Source organism: Marmota flaviventris, chromosome 14 (assembly GCF_047511675.1).
Source record: "Marmota flaviventris isolate mMarFla1 chromosome 14, mMarFla1.hap1, whole genome shotgun sequence".
NCBI classification, from domain to species: Eukaryota; Metazoa; Chordata; class Mammalia; order Rodentia; family Sciuridae; genus Marmota; species Marmota flaviventris.
In genome coordinates this window covers 76224049-76241068 of record NC_092511.1, presented here as the reverse complement: position 1 = coordinate 76241068, position 17020 = coordinate 76224049, and the positions used below count along the sequence as shown (strand labels likewise).

Sequence of the window (17020 nt, the reverse complement as noted above, 5' to 3'; positions counted from 1 at the left end):
TGGAGGATTTGTAACATCTTGACCTTCAGCAAAGGTGGCATTCAAAAAGATGTTTGGCGCTTAATTGCTGCCTCAGAATTCTTTACTGACAAACCTTTACCAGATTTAGTAGGCAAAAACTGTAAGGAGGGTTCCTGTTATGGCCTATGGGCCTGTGTTCAATCTCCTGACATTTTAATTATTGGAAATGTGAAAGTTAAAAGAAAGGATGATAGATATCTTGTAACATGTAATAAATGTAATTTAACAAACTGTATCACCAGATATAATAGAGGGAAAGGAACACTGACACTCATCAGCCCTCTTTTGTCTCATTGCCAGCTAATATTTTAGAGCTGTGGTATGCTGATGCTGGTTTTCAAGTCTTACAACAATTTACATGTCCAGCTAGTGAGACCTAAATGTGCTCCTAAGCTCTGTAATAGTGGGAGTTGTTGCTTTAGTTTCCTTTATGGCTTCAAGGGTCACAGCTTCAGTGGCCCTATCTCAAAATATTCAACATGCAAATTTTCTTAAAATTTAGCTTAGAATACTTCCAAGGCTCTTCATAATCAAATAAATATTGATGAAAGGATTGAGGCTAAGTTAAATGCCTCAGAGGCTACAGTCATAAATATTGGTAATGGACTTTCAGCTTTGAAATTCAAGGAAAGACTCATGTTAACTATAAGTATGTGTATGTTACTGCTGCCAAATACAATGCTTCCCAATGGGAATGGGAGGTTAAAAACCACGTTAGGTATTTGGTAAAATAATAATAACAATAATCTTTTTATAATCTAATTATAATAATGATCTTTTATTTATATTAATATTAATAATTTTATTTATATTTATATTAATAACAATAATCTTTTTATAATCTAATTATAATAATAATCTTTTGGTGTTACATCATCATATTCAAGATATACAAAAAAGTAAGATTGATTTTTCAGATCTTACTTCTTTAGATAATCAAATACTTAAAGAATTGAATGAATTTAATCCTGGAAACATTCTTACATGTTCTGCATGGTATATCCTTGTACTGTTTTCTTTGCTACTAATTCTCTCTTGTATTGTAATTGTAGGATGACGAGCCTTTAGAACAAGAATTTGGGGACTTGAAATAGTGACCCATCACCTACTTTTTCAAATTAAGAAGGGAAAATATGTGGGAAGCCACTCTGAATGACCCACACCTTCCAGTACTAAAGCAAGAAGTTCTGACCAATCACTACATTGGTGGTGACTTGGCATTGTCCCAACTCAGTTAGCAAAGGTGTGTCTTTAGATGTAGGTGTCACCCCTGGGGTTGAGTTACACTCACCTGTCCCTTGTAACCCTGCCCCTTCTGGCCTTTTTGGATAGAACTTTCTAAAGAACAAGAATCCCCCCAATAAAAGCCCACTTCCAAAGGTACTCACTCTCTCTCACCAGACTCTTGTGACTTTCTCTTGATCTCCCTTTTGGGGATCCTGAGGCCGATAGTGAAGAAGCCGTCCTAAAGCTTGTTTAAAGGTAAAGGGTGTCTGTGTTTTTATTTGGTGTCCCTACAAATTCATACGAGTGATCTTAAGTTCAGGTGCCCACACAGGTTGGGGGCAGCAGAGATCCTTTTGCCTCAGCCTCCTGAGCTGCTGGAATTACAGGCATGTGTCAACATTTTTGGCTGTGGTAAACTTTTGAACATGACTTGTATATACTCCAGTGTCTCATCTGAATAAGAACTTTGTTTCTTTCCTGTGTGGTGGCAGGTGCTTCTGTTTCTGTGAAGACCTAAAAAGGGACAGGTGTAATCTGGAGTATCTCATAAGGACTCAGTGGTAGAGGAGTTTGGAGAGACTTTGCCATATACTTTCTATCTTTTAATCCCCAATGTAAAATAACCATGATAAATTATAGAATAGAGTGAAAAGTAGCCAAAGTCAAATTATATATAAAATTATATAAATTATGTGGGAGGCTAAAATGCTCTATGAGTATGGCTTTTTCCCCTCACCATAATTATTGGGCACTTGTTCCTGGTTATAGTTCCCTTCTGGTTGTTCAAGGCTAAATGGGTATTTGGTTTTGGGCAAAAGTATTTTTCTAAATTTTTAATGTGAGTCTAGACTCCTGGGGTCTTCAATAGTGGAGTTGGCTTCTTCAGTATTTTAGTTGTTTTCTACCACACATGCCAGGCACCAGGATGGGTCAGTGTCCAGCTGACCACATGGCTTCCTGGGCAACCATTGGGATTGACCAATGGCCATTCCTTTCACAAAATTTGCACTGGTGGCCCCTGGTTTCTGGGGTATTAAAAGACCCTGTGTTGGGAAATTGTGTTGCTCTCCAAAATTACAGGGCCCTTAGGAGTTCTCTCATTGTATAAGGTACAAAAAAATTGGGAGGTACCAGGAATTGAATCCAGGGGTGCTTAAACACTGGGCCACAATCCCCAGTGCTTTTTTATTTTTTATTTTGAGATAGGGTCTCATTAAATTTCTTGGGGCCTTGCTAAGTTGCTGAGGCTGGCTTTGAACTTGGGATCTTCTTGCCTCAGCCTCCTCAGTTGCTGGAAAAAAAGGTGTCCACTACTGGGACCAGAATGTGTAGGGTAAATTTGAGAGTAGTAATTCAAGATAGAGAAATCTGGGGCTTATTTTCATGTTCTTATATCTTACCTATAACTGCCTTAAGATCACCATAATTACAAACAGAAAAAAATAAATAAAGATCTGATTTATGCGAATACTATTCTCCAAATGAGCTGATGTTTCTAAAAAGATTAATGGAGATATTTTAGTATGTTTTTACTATCTGTTGCATGGAACCTTTAGTAAACAGGAACACAGTAATATCTCTGACTTATTACCATGATTCAACACCTAACATGTTAAACATTAAAAATTTTTACTTTTATTTAGTGGGAAAATTTATACACAATGTGAATAAACTATTTTATAATCCACTGTAAAGTCTTGAAATTATAGACTAACAACTCTTAGGAACATGTCTTCTTCTTCTAAAAAAATCTAAGTTAAATTGTTTTCTTCAGTTTTCAAAAGTGAAAATGTTGAGAAGTCTTTGATTTATAATAAATTTACATCCTTCCAGAGTCAAGTTTTCTGCACTATTTTATAGTACTTGTGATAATTTCTTTATTTCTCCCACCTCACCTAGGGATTTTTAACAAATTTTAAACAAAAGTTAAAAGAATTTTCTCATTTCCCTCTCACATATATCAAGATACAAAGTACAGATAAGGGCTTTGCTATATTTCTTATATTTCTAAAGATGTTTTCTTTATTGTAGATATTTTGCTGTTTTTTAAGGCATGTATTTCAGGCAAATATCTTTCCCAATTCCGTATAGGTATCAGGTTTCTAATGTTAAGGAAAACTTGAAATTTGTGTAAAGACTTGGGCACAGTATTTACACTGTTCTGGATTCTTTGCACATGAATTCTCCAGTGATAAGCAATGTTTGAGCCATTGCTAAAAGGTCTGCAACAGTTTTTACATTTGTACTACCTCTCCTCATTATTATTGGCTGGTGATGAGTAAACCATACTAAAGACCTTTCCAATATTCTTCAACTTGAATCTCTGCATTATGAATTCTCTGGTGCTGGGTAAGGCTTGATTTATACCTAAAAGCTTTAACACACTTATTACATTTGTAGGGCTTCTCTCCTGTATGAAATCTCTGGTGCTGAGTAAGCCCTACTCTTTGAGTGTATCGTTTGCCACATTTTTCACATTTGTAGGGCTTCTCTCCAGTATGAATACTCTGGTGATGAGCAAGGCCTGCTCTTTGAGTATATTCTTTCCCACATTCTTTACACTTGTAGGGCTTCTCTCCAGTATGAATTCTCTGATGTCGAGTAAGAAATGAATTACACCTAAAAGCTTTGCCACATTCCTTACATTTGTAGGGCTTCTCTCCAGTATGAATACTGTGGTGTAGAGTGAGGTGTACTCTTTGAGCAAATCCTTTTCCACATTCTTCACATTTGTAGGGCTTCTCTACAGTATGAGTACTCTGGTGTAGAGTAAGACCTGCTCTTTGAGTATATTCTTTCCCACATTCTTTACATTTGTAGGGCTTCTCTCCAGTATGAATTCTCTGGTGTTGTGTAAGGTTTGATCTTCGATTAAAAGCTTTGCTACATTCCTTACATTTGTAGGGTTTCTCTTCAGTATGAATACTGTAGTGTAGAGTAAGGTGTGTTCTTCGAGTAAATCCTTTCCCACATTCTTTACATTTATAGGGTTTCTCTGCAGTATGAGTACTCTGGTGCTGAGAAAGACCTGCAGTTTGTCTATATTCTTTCCCACATTTTTTACATCTATAGGGCTTCTCTCCAGTATGAATTCTCTGATGTTGAGTAAGATACGAACTACACCTAAAAGCCTTGCTACATTCCTTACATTTGTAGGGCTTCTCTCCAGTATGAATACTGTGATGTAGGGTAAGTTGTGCTCTTCGAGTAAATCCTTTCCCACATTCTTCACATTTGTAGGGCTTCTCTGTGATATGTATTCTCTGGTGTTGAGTAAGTTGTCCTCTTTTAGTAAAACTTTTCCCACATTCTTCACATATGTGGGGCTTCTCTCCCATAGGAATACTTTGGCATTGAGGAAGGGTTGAAAAATTCTTAATTTTTTTTTCACATTCCTTACATTTGTATGCTTCTTCACTGCTATGCCATCTCAGGTTTTTAGAAATTGTTGAGCAAATATTAAAGTATTTGCCACATTCTTCACATTTGTAGGATTTCTGTCCACTATGAATTCTGTGGTGCTTAAAAGAGGGTTGTTCTTGATTATAAGTTTTGCCACATTCTTTAAATTTGAAGTGTTGCTCACTGTTATGGTACCTGTGGTGTTTGAAAAGTGGTGTGGAATTCCCTGCTTGACCACATTTCTTAAATTTGTAAGGCTCCCTTCCAGGTTGAGCTCCGCTATACTGAGAAAGACTTGTAGTTAGATAAGAAGGTCTCTCATATTCCTCACAATAGCAAGGCATCTCTTGGTACTGAGTACTTGGATGGTGATTTGGGCATTGAGAAAAGATATTCTCCCATTTCTCATTTTTGTAAATGTTCTGTGCACAATGACCACACTGATGTTCTCTTTTATTGCAACCAAAGCTAAAGTTGTTATGAGTTTTGCTACATTCATGCTTTTTCTCTCCAATGTAAGGGCACTGGTAATTGCTTAGCATAGAGACCTGGCTGAAGGTGTTGCTTGTTTCATCACATGTATTACATGCTTTCCAGAAACCTATATCTGAATTTTTATTAAGTAGTATGGAGTGCATAGGGGCCTTTCCACAATCATTAAAAGTGTATGTTTGGGCAGAAGAAGAAATCTTTTGTTCATTGCAGAATGATGGAGAGATTGTAAAAACATTTTCAAAATCAGCACTTTCAGAAACTTGTCCTTCAGTTATAAATTGAATACTTTTGTGAGCTATTAAATCTTCTTGAGGACTGTGGATGGTATTAAGGACATTTTTATTAAGAATAGTCACTTCTAATTGGTCTTGTCCTTTATAATATGATTTCTGACCTTCACTGTTACCTACACTGTTCTGTATTTTCTTTTGTTGTAAATGGTCAAGTTTGCAATATTCATATCTTCTCTTTATCACTTTTATAAATAAATGCTGTCTGCTGGGTTCTGGTAAAATTTTCTGAGTATGATGAGAGGTCATGGCTGAAAAAATGCAAATAACAATTATTTTACATATTGGTCTGAGAATATACTTTACAAATCTAACATAAAATTATAGCTGTCAGGACATTAATATGGTGGCAGATTGAAAGTCATCATTACTCCATAAATATATGAACTAAATAACAATGGATAGACAAATTTTCTTTGTGAGAATTATCCAGTGTCTAAGATGAGTATACTATTAATGAGAGTATTATAGCAGAGGAAATTCACAGTATCCAAAGGAGTATATCACTAAAAAGTGTAATACAGCGGAGGAAAGGAAAGTATATTATTCACTACAGGCCTTCCTCCTTGAGAATTCACCATTGTACAATTAGTAAAAATTAACCAACTCCCTTCTTCTCTCTCAAAGGAAAAGGGAAATGTAAAATGTGAATATTTTTGGCTTTCTTGAGGACTGCCTGAAAACCACTTTCTGTCTATCATGAGAAAGACCTAGATATAAGAGATGTTGGATGACAATAACACAGACATTCAATAGGGGCAAAGAGTGTATGGTCTCAAAGGAGAAATATGAAAAAATCTTTTTAGTGGTAAACATACATCATACACACTCACACACACACATACACACACACACACACACACACACACACAATCCTATGTCAGTATTACCTGGATAAAGTCAACACATGGAGATCAAGACAAATGACTCAGTTTTTAATTTTTATAACTTTGGTTATTTATGAATTTATTTCATTTACAAATTAAATTACATGTGTTTTCTAAGAATTTCATGGCATTTGAAAATATAAATAAATGATGGCATGACTAATTGTAGCTAAGGAACATTTTATATAATCATCATTTTAGTTCATAGAAAACATTGCATTCATTCTACTATCAAAAATATATACATTGGCCAGTGTGGTGGTACAAGCCTCAAATCCACACAACTCAGGAATCTGAGGCAGGAGGATCCCAAGTTCAAATCCAACCTGAGAAAACAAGTAATGCTGTGACTTAGAAAGACCCTGAATCAAAATAAAAAATAATAATAAAAGGGCTTGGGATGTGGCTCAGTATTTTAGTGTTTCGGGGCTCAATACTTCTTTTATCCTTTAAAATAATACATTGCGGTCTTTCACCAACACTCTGAAAACACAGGAGCTGGTAACCATTTTACTCTCTGTACTTCTGAGTTCCATATGTGAGTCAGATGAGGCTGCAAATTACTTTCTGTGGCTGCCTCATTTCCTGTAATTCAAAGTCCTGCATATTCAGCCCTTGTCACTTTAATTGACAAGATATCTCTTTTCTCTTGGTAATTGATTATGTATAAATACCATCTTTTTTACCCATCTAACCCCTGATAGGCACATAGGTGGGAGTCCATGTCTTGACTACTCTAAACAATGTCTGCACTGAAACAGTAGTGGAACTCTCTCTTCCACACACTGATTTATTGTCCTTATGATATCTATTTAGAACTTGCATTTCTGGATCATAGTGTCATTCCACTTTTAATTTTTTTATGTGTGGTTCTTAGGATAAAGCTCAAGGATGCTATACCAATGAATTACAATCCAAGGCCCTTTAAAATTGTTTGAGACATGGTATGACATGCCTCTTGCATGTCTTCCCAATTACTTGGGATTTCAAGCATGTAGCACTGTGCTTTCTATTTTTCAGTTCTTTACTAACTTTTATATTGTTTTCCAAAATGACTATTAATCTACTACTGGCTGGTTTTTATATGGACAAATCTAAAATTGTACAATACACAAAGAAAAATGAACACTTGGCTAATCAATGGAAAAAAAGTGAAACACAAGTAATTGAACATTAGGAAAGTAAGAGTTATGAATTATCCAAAGCACCTAAATAACCTTTTGAAATAATTTTAGTTTAGTGAACTAAGCAAGAACACAGAAAACTGAGAAAAGTTCAGACAAAAAGTCATTACTGTAAACAAGCAAAAATCATGTACTTGAAGACTTTCTTAAGAAATAGTGTCTGAGAGAGTCGGGGGGGGGGGGTGGGCACAGCTATAATCCTATCAACTTGGGCAGCTGAGCCAGAAAGATCACAAGTTTGAGGGCAGCTTCAGCAACTTAGTGAGACTGTCAACAATTAAAAATGAAAAGGGATGAGGCAAAGGGCGGTAGAAAGGCAACTGAGTTCAATCTCCAGTATCAATTTTAACAGCCTGAGAAATTATTAATAGGAGCAAAAAAAAAGAAGTCCAAATTAAAGAATCTAAATTATGTCTAAGTAGAAACAAACAAAAAGACTCAAAGTTCGTTGTTCTCAATTATTCAGTGGTCACAAAGAGAGAATCTTGAGAGCACCAAAAGAAAAATGTGCAACTAAGAAGTATACTTGAATATAATTATTAGTCAATTTGTTAATGGAAGCTTTGCAATACAGAAAAAAAGTGGGGAATAGCATCAAAGGGGTGACAAAACAAAATTATCAACTGAGAATACTATAATCAGAAATACTATACTTCAACATCAGTAAAAATAAAGACTTTAAATATGTATAAAGGCACCCAAACATTATGCCTACTTGACCTCTTTTTCAAAAAATACTAAAGTGAATTACTCATATTAAAAAAATAAAATAAGTGTACACAGCAACATAATGCATATGAAATTTTAAAGCTTTCTTACTAAGGAAAATTCATATACCAATATATAATTCAATTTTGCTGGACTAATGAGTCATAAAACTCTTTTTCAATAGAATTTGAAACATAAAAATCATCATAAACCTCTAAATATGTATGGAATATAAAAATAATTGTGTCATCAATAACATAATTTTCAAAGGATACATAAATAAATATATGTATTTTGTTATGAAATTGAAGTCAATTTGTTGCTAGTTAAAAACCTAGTGTAAGCTTAAAATTATTTTTATTAAAATATCTAAGTAAATGACAAAATACTCATAGAATGAAGGGAAGTGAAAGAGGAATCAATTAATGCCATGATAACAATACATGAAACACAAGATAACTCAATTAAAAAAGAATGGATAAGAATTATAAGAAGCAGAAGAAACAGATAAAAATTACAACTGTATGCAGATTGCCAGAGACTAAATCTAAAGGTGCAATTTGAAGGCAAAAGTGTATAAGAATATTACCCACAAAAGTGATCAGAAACTGGTTTGGAAATGATTATCATATGTGAAACTTACTTTAAAAGAAAAACTTAACAATGTATTTTATCTCAAATAAATAACAATGTATTTTATCTCAAATGTAATTTTATTGGCAAAAGAAACAAAAATAAAATAAAAAAGAAGCAAATATAATTGTATTGCCAATAGAAACAAAAATCAGACATAATTTAATTTCATCTTCTACTCCTTAATTTGTGAAATATTGGAAATAGCCATAGAATTATAAAATGTAGGTTAAAAAATGGGAAAATTAAACTGATGTGAGGAAACCTACATTATAACTTGAAATCTACTGTATAAAATAAAATACAGAAAAGAAAACAAAAATTAAACCAACAAAATTCTAAATAAGCATGGTTTACAATACTTTTACATAACTGTAGTTTCCACCTGTGTCCTTGTAATTAAAATGAGCAGTCATTGTGAAACACCAACATACACTCTATGGCAGAAAAGTTAAACAGAGTATTCATTATAAGTATACCTAATGAGCTCTGCTAAGGGAATTTCAATTAATAAAAACAGTTTAAGGATATCAGAGAAACTGCTTTCTGATACTAATATATTACAATGAATTCACCTAGAGGTCTCCAGAAATGTGCACAGATTTAGGAGGGACACACCAAATAATGGAAATGCCTTCAGATCATGCTGACCCTCAAAAGCAAAGGGGAGTGTTTGGACTGTTAATTTAACTGAACATAGACATCAATTGGGGAGAAGGAGGAGACTAAAGAGGGACCCATGCTCAACATAGGACAGTAGATGTCTTTCTAGGACAGCACAAGAATTAAACCTAAGCACGTGAAAGACCAATTCTGTGGCATAATAACTTCTCCACCAATATTTGAATTTGGCTTCCTCCTTGCCTTTGGACCTCTCAATTGTGTTCTCTGTTTCATGAATTTCTACCCATCTGGGTATATAGCTCAAGGCTCTCTCCTTTGCACCAGGGGAGGGTGTCCAAATACAGCTTAGAGGCAAATGTTCATTACAAATTGAATTGACTGTTTGTTGGAATTATCACTGAGAGTATTGATGCTTCTATTCTGGTACCACAGATGGAAGAAATTGAATTTTGACATGTAGGTCACATCATTCTATATCTCTGAATTACTGTAAGTACCACAAATTTTAAGTGAAGAGTATATATCACTTCAAGAAAGGGAAGGATTAAAAACTAAAAGAAATGGCTTAAACATTTTCTTCTCTGTAACAAAAACTGCCCAAGCCTTTTTCTTGAAAGCAAGAATCTGAAACTCATTCATGAAGAGAAGAAGTTCCCAGTAGAAATTCTGTGAGAAGAAAAAATTATACAATTAGGAATAATGATTCATTAGAAATTCTGAAGGGTAGCTCTACTCACCCAGGAAGACCAAGTTTCTGTAGTTCTCTAACATCACATCTCTGTATAAATTCCTCTGAGCAGGCTCCAGGTATTCCCATTCCTCTTCAGACAAATCAATGGCCACATCCCTGAATGTCAACAGTTCCTGAAACAAGAATAGGTAAATTAATAGTACATTGACCATTTGATAATTCACAGAGCTTGTACGTTTGCTGAAGATGAAATGAGCATTAGGAGAACTGACTCTTAACCAGTGATTTCTGAGGGACACACCAAATAATGGAAATGATTTATTATTCAAGAAAATACTTTGTAACAGTGATATTCTGTCATCAAACTCTGAGGAGAGAGTGTCACAAGTTCACAAAAAAAGTTTTATACTCCAATTTTATAAAATAAATTGTAAAATTGAGGTAGCAACAGAGAATATATACATTTTAATTGTGATTTTATATATCATAAGATAAATTATCTATTTCTCAGAGAAGAAAATTATGGTGGAAAAGTAGGGTGATTCTAAAATTTTAAGTGCACAACCATGAACCAGAGACTTACTAAAATGAGGTTAATGTCTGTGAGCTGCAGGTAGAATAAAATGAATGCCTACAGGACTGTGGTCTATTTCTAGAGAGCCACGGTCTGCATTAAATAAAAGGCAGGCAGAGGCGAAATTCCCCAAAGCAAGCCACAAAAATAAAAATTATTAAGGGGCTGGGGCTGGGGCTCAGTAATAGAGTGCTTGCCTAGCATGTGTGAGGAAATGGTTTCAATTCTCAGCACCACATTAAATAAATAAATAAAGTCCATCTACAAAAAAAAATTAAAAAATAAAAAATACTAAGAAAGAAGAGTTTCTTGATCAAACATGAATGTTTATGTAGATTATTTTAAAAATCCTACCAAAATATCCAAAGACAAAGAAAAAAATTACTGTATAGGGAAAATGTGGCAGACAGCATTCACACCAAGCAAATAAGGTTAAAAGAGTTGTAGAAAAAATAGAACAGATTGATACAAAGTGTCAATCAACATAAAAGGACACATCAACATTGCTGTGATATCTGTAGCCAAATCAAAACTAAATGACATAATAAGTATTTCAGCAGACTTTCCATGGCATTGTAGAGATTGAGTCTCTTCTAATCATTCTGTTCTTTTAGGACTTACTTTGTTCTTAGGGGCAATGAATGTGCATTTTATTAAGTTTTCTGTATTTATAGATAGTGGAGCATCCAGATGGAATGTAAATAAAGCAGGGTTCACTTCTTCAGCAAATCTAATGACCCAGAAACATCCCCAATGGGAATCTAAGATACCAAGACAATCCAATGTCCATTTATCAAAAAGAAAACCTTTTGAATCTCGCAGGTCACATATGCCTGGCCTGGCTTTGATGAAAGTGAAAGAACAGAGGACTCCTGATAAAGGGGGGACATGTGCACCATATGTTTTAAACAGAGTTCAAGTTGAATGTTGTGAGAAGAAAGTGAAGCAAAGTGGATTTAAACATGTTAAACATAATACTGGAACAGTGGAGAAGTAATAGTCTGCATGTTCCATAGTAGTTTGAGAAGAAAATTCAAGTGTGCAAGATTAGCAAGACACCAGAAAACTAAAACTAAAGAAACCCTACAAAGAAATGGTTAAAAATAAAAAGAAAGAAAGTCTTAACATAATCCTAATGGGATAGCAGTGGGAAAAGTAGGTTATACAAAACTCAAAAGTAGTACAATCAAGCAAAAATATAAAAAATGATTCTAAGAAATACATGGTAAGATTATGAGCAAAAAACGTGGATGTGTAATCGATGTGATTCTGCAATCTGTATACAGGGTAAAAATGGGAGTTCATAATCCACTTGAATCAAATGTATGAAATATGATATGTCAAGAGCTTTGTAATGTTTTGAACAACTAATAATAATAAAAAAAGGAAAAAATGATTATGAGCAATGACTAAATAAACTGACTTGGTTTTTCTTTCTGTTTTCCCTTTATGTTTCTCTAACCATGGGGAAAATTAGGTCAGAAAAGACACACAGAACATGGAATGTGGCAGAACATGCAGCAGGTATTAAATCCTAAAAAATGACCAACTGAATTCATTGACCCATCCTTGCTATTCTTCTACAGCATCATATTAGAGATTCACCCTTCCTGATTAGGGCATGGTGGTGCACAGTTGTAACCCCAGCAGGGGATTACAATTACAAAACAAACATTTTTAATGTCTGTTTTCTGCAACAGAAAACAGGAAGTTGAGGCAGGAAGATCAAGAATTCAAATCCAGGTTCAACAACTTAGAGAGGCTCTAAAAAGTTTGGTGAAACCCTGTTTAAGATAAATGTAGAAAGGGGCTGAGGATGTGGCTCAGTGATAAGTGCCCCTGGATTCAATCCCTAGTACTCAGAAAAAATAAAAATATAAAAAGTCTCCCTGCTGATTATAACTTTGATGATTACCTCTATGTTAACTATAACCATCCAAACAGTCACAAACAAATAATTGAACAGTTTGCTCTTAGTGGACAGAACAAAATATTTGTTAACTTAATATTGGCTTTAATTTCCCTCCTGCCTCTAGCCCCATTGAGACTGACTGACCTCAGCCCCAGCCAACACACACTCTTTTTCTGTCCCCTTCTAAGTACATGCTGGCTTCATGGTAAAGCATTCTTTGATCTTATATCTGAATTTTCTTTTGTTGGTGGTTTTACTGGGAATTAAACTAAAGGGCACTTTAAAACTTAGCTATATCCCCAACTCTTTCTATTGTTTTGACCTTTCATGGTTTCACTAAGTTCTCCAGGCTGACCTTGAACTTGTGAGCTTCTGGCCTACATGTCTGTGTCCCTGGGACTACTGGCATCCACTACATTGCCCAGCTTGATCTAAACTTTCTATTCTTCATCAACCCCACCCACTCCCACCTGCCAGGTGTTCCATTTGCTTCTCCCAAGGAATGTGTCAGGGTCCTCTTCATGCTTTGAACATAACCCTTGCTCTCTTCCACTGAGACTTATTTTAAAACTGACTTGGTTTTTTCTTTCTGTTTTCCCTTTATGTTTCTCTAACCCTGGGGAAAATTAGGTTAATCTACTTTGTGTGTTAAGTCAGAACTTAAGCCAGGTTATATGTCCTTCAGCTCATGCTCCACAGGAACCAAGAAATACAGACTTTACAGCTGGCACTGGAAGTTCTAAAAAATATCTCTCTCAAGGCTAAAAGGGAATTATGACTCCTGACAGCACACAGCCTGTGGGTAGACTTTGAGTCACTACTTTGAAACCTCTATTCACTGGCCATTGGAATCACAGCTTTGTCCCCTCTATTTTTCTTTTGGTAGCAAAGCAATAAAACTTTCTTTTTCTCAAAACTTTTTTCTCATTATTGGATCAGGACTAGGGATAAGGACCAAGATTTTGCTATCAGATTTAGTCACCATGAAGAAAACTGAGAGTGCCCCTCCAGCCTTCTCAGGCAGGCCTGGCACTCAGAGCAACCCCACTTCCACACTGAGGATGCAAGGTGCTGATTAATCCAATGACAGCTGAGTCTGGAGAATTAGACAAATTAGTGCATTTGTCTCAGGTTGTCCTGGATGAAGGGTAATTGTAAGTAAAGGAAAGGTCTGATGGGTCTTTCCAGGAGCTGCCAAGGATACTTGGCTTCAAGGACCTCTTGTCTTCTCTTCATGAATAGTGTGGGTTTTTCTAACATGGGTCTACTCTGGGAAAAGGAAAATGAATGCAATGAAATCATGCCAACGTGGACATCTGGCAAGCTCCTCCTGTGTGCACACTGAGACCCTGGAGTCTACACATCAGGTCCCCTACAGGGGAACATCTGGTCCCTCTGTTTGTGGACATCTATGGCACAATTGGTGTCAGAGTTCTGGTAAAATAGCAGCTGGGGACCTAAGAGATGTTTCCCCAGCTAGTCTTTTTTAAGGGGTTCCTTCTGTTGCCCCTGGTTGGGGGATCCACTCTGGTTGTCTCTTTTTTTTGAACTGAATGTCACTGGCCCTTTAACACATAGACAATAGTGCATTGATCCCACCTGTAGACTCTTGGAAACAATCCTGGCTGAGTGGGCCACAAATAGATATAATTCTGCCTAAGGAAAAGCTGATGTTTTACTGTATCAGGCCACTGAATGACTTTCTGAATTGTTATATAATTTTGCTACTGGAATTAGTCTGTCAGAGATAGGTAAATGGAAGAAATTCTACATAGGCAGGTATCCATGCAGTTACATAAGGAGTCCAACTGGCCTAAGACTAAGTTCATGGTATAACCCTCCTGTGTGCAAGAATAGCAAGACACCAGAAAACTAAAGTTTGCCCAGCACTGTTTCTTAGCCCAGTTCCAGGCATCTGCTGAACATCCCACTGTGGGTCAGAAAAACCAGGCTTATGTCAGAAGATAATTTCCAGAAAAGCTGCTGGGGTTTAGAGAAGTAAGTGAAGATGACTCGGACTGTGCCCTGCCTTCAACCTCCTTTGCCCAACCTGGGGAAAGAGACATAAAAGAACATAGCAGTGGCTGTTGAAACTTCTGTATTATGACTTGAGACAGGGATGGTCTCCTTTTCAGGTTTACAGGACATTCCACTTGCTCAGGGTACACTCAGCAAAGGGGAAGAGCTATTATTCCTATGAAAATATCCCATCAGCCTAAATTTACAGGAACATGGACAAGATAAACAATGGCAGAAAGAAAAACAGCTGTGGAGAAAAGCAGATGGCCATAGTAGAGAGAAATCTCCAGCCTCACAGGCTCTGGACAAAAGCATCAGCTAAGTTCTGGTTAAAAAGGCCAAAGGCCCTGGGCTCCCCAGGCTTCACTGCAGCCACACCACAAGCACAGAGCTCATGACCATGTGGAGATAGATAGGAGCCACTTGTTGGCTTCAGAGCCAGGTCCAACCTCCAAGTCCTTGTCAACTGAGGCCAGGGAAGTTGAGGAGAGGAGGTATGGTAAAAGACAGTCCCTGGCCACGTACCTAAAGCTCTCTTTTGTTTTAATTGGGACTTAGAGTGTTTTCTGAGGCAGCTCCCCATAACAATACCCACTTCCTTTCCATCCCTCCCCTTTTCCCCTTTGCCCTATCTAGAGTTCATCTAATCCTTCCATGCCCCTCCCCAGCACATTATGAATCAGCACAGCATCCTTAAATCAGAGAAAGCATTCGGCATTTTTTGTTTTGTGTGTGTGGTTTTTTTTTTTGGGGGGGGGGGGATTGGCCCCAATAGGTTTTTCACTGTGACAGTCCAGCTTATAAAGCTGCAGAATGCTAGGCTAAAATTTTGGTGGCTGATATCCAAGAGACAAGAAAAACGAGTTTAGAACAGGACCCCAACCTAAAGGAGCTCTCCCAAGGAGACCATGAAAGCAGAATCCTTTGATACCTTTTTGGGAAATTCCTTCAGGAATCCATGGGACAAGGCCTTTGTCTATATTCACTTACAATTAAGAAAATAGTCATTCTCCTCTCTCTGAGTGCCCACAAGCCCTAATTTCTCTTCTCAAATTCTTTTCACCTCAGATAAGTAGGACCACATCAGGACAGAGGCTAGGAAGGCTTTTTAAATTCTATTTTAACTCTAATTCTTTGAGTTTCTGATTTTGGTCCAGTGTGCCTATGTTAATATGTTTCCCTCATTAAACCTATTTTATCTAATTATAGAGTGTTTTTGTTGTTGTTGTTACACTCTACTTTGCTCAGTGATTAATTTACAAGAGTTAGCTCTCAATCTAATAGGTTTAAAAATGCTGCATGGCAATTGATCTTTGTTTTGTGTATGTGTGTACACTAATGATTGTCAAGTCTACTTTTGTTTGGTTAAAAAAAAAAGTTTAAAAACGATTTTTGTCTTCACTAAAAACAATGTTACTTAAAGTCCCAACAGGTATAAACAAATAAAAGTAAAGATGTCTTTAAAGGTTACTGACTCACAGTTTTTGTTTTTGTTTTTGTTTTAAGGTGGTCAAATGACTGATAAAATGGTGATGTCTATAAAATGTCTATCATCTATTATTTTCTAGAATTTTTCTTCATCAAGGAAGAAATGGCTAATGCTGTTCAATACATTTATCTGATATCTTGATTTTTAAAAATAAGTAAACTAGATTTGACATATCTGTGATTAATCATACATGTGTTTGTTAGAGACATATGATTAATTTACAAAGATAAAGTGCTAACATTATATATAGTACCAAATACTCTTAATTTTTTAAATTTTATGGGTGATATATTTGATTATTGTTTATGTTTTTATAAATAGGTAAACAAACAGATAAAAAGTTAAAAGCTTCTAGGTATAAAAAGTACTTAGTAAAAAAAGAAATTGTTTCTAGGTAAGAAAGTCTTTATGTGCTAAAGTTGAAATACATTTACATAAACAACAAGGGGGTCGAATTCAATTATAAAAGATATATGTAAGTGAAGGGTAAATTTTAAAAGGTTTGTGTGAACTAAGTTGTTTATATGTAACTAACACAATCAGTTAAACCTATTCAAGCTTTATTTCTAAAGTCAAATATTAATGTACTAACAAAAACCAAAGTTTAATATATGTAAAATGACAAGGATTTTTTAAAACATTAATTTACCCTTTTTAAAAATTTTTTAATTTGTTTCAATTAGTTATACATGACAGGAGAACACATTTGTGCACTTTCATATGTCATACATAGATGGGACATAATTTCTCATTTTTCTGAGTGTACATGTTGCAGAATCATATAGGTCATGCAGTCACCTATACATAAAGTAATAATGTCTGTTTCATTCTACTATCTTTCCTATCCCCACATCCCTTCCCTTT

General features: G+C 35.6%; 1 protein-coding gene across 1 annotated transcript in view; it reads right to left on the bottom strand.

The window, feature by feature from the left end:
* Positions 1-2392: 2392 nt before the first annotated feature.
* LOC114103235 (zinc finger protein 85-like) overlaps positions 2393-17020 on the bottom strand; it is a 31186-nt gene continuing 16558 nt past the window's right edge. Inside the window, exons 3-4 of the mRNA XM_071601780.1 lie at positions 10209-10335; positions 2393-5686 (exon numbers count right to left, since the gene is read on the bottom strand). Coding sequence (XP_071457881.1) covers positions 3537-5686; positions 10209-10242 — 2184 coding nt within the window. The 5' untranslated portion in view covers positions 10243-10335 and the 3' untranslated portion in view covers positions 2393-3536. The remainder of the gene's footprint in view (positions 5687-10208; positions 10336-17020) is intronic.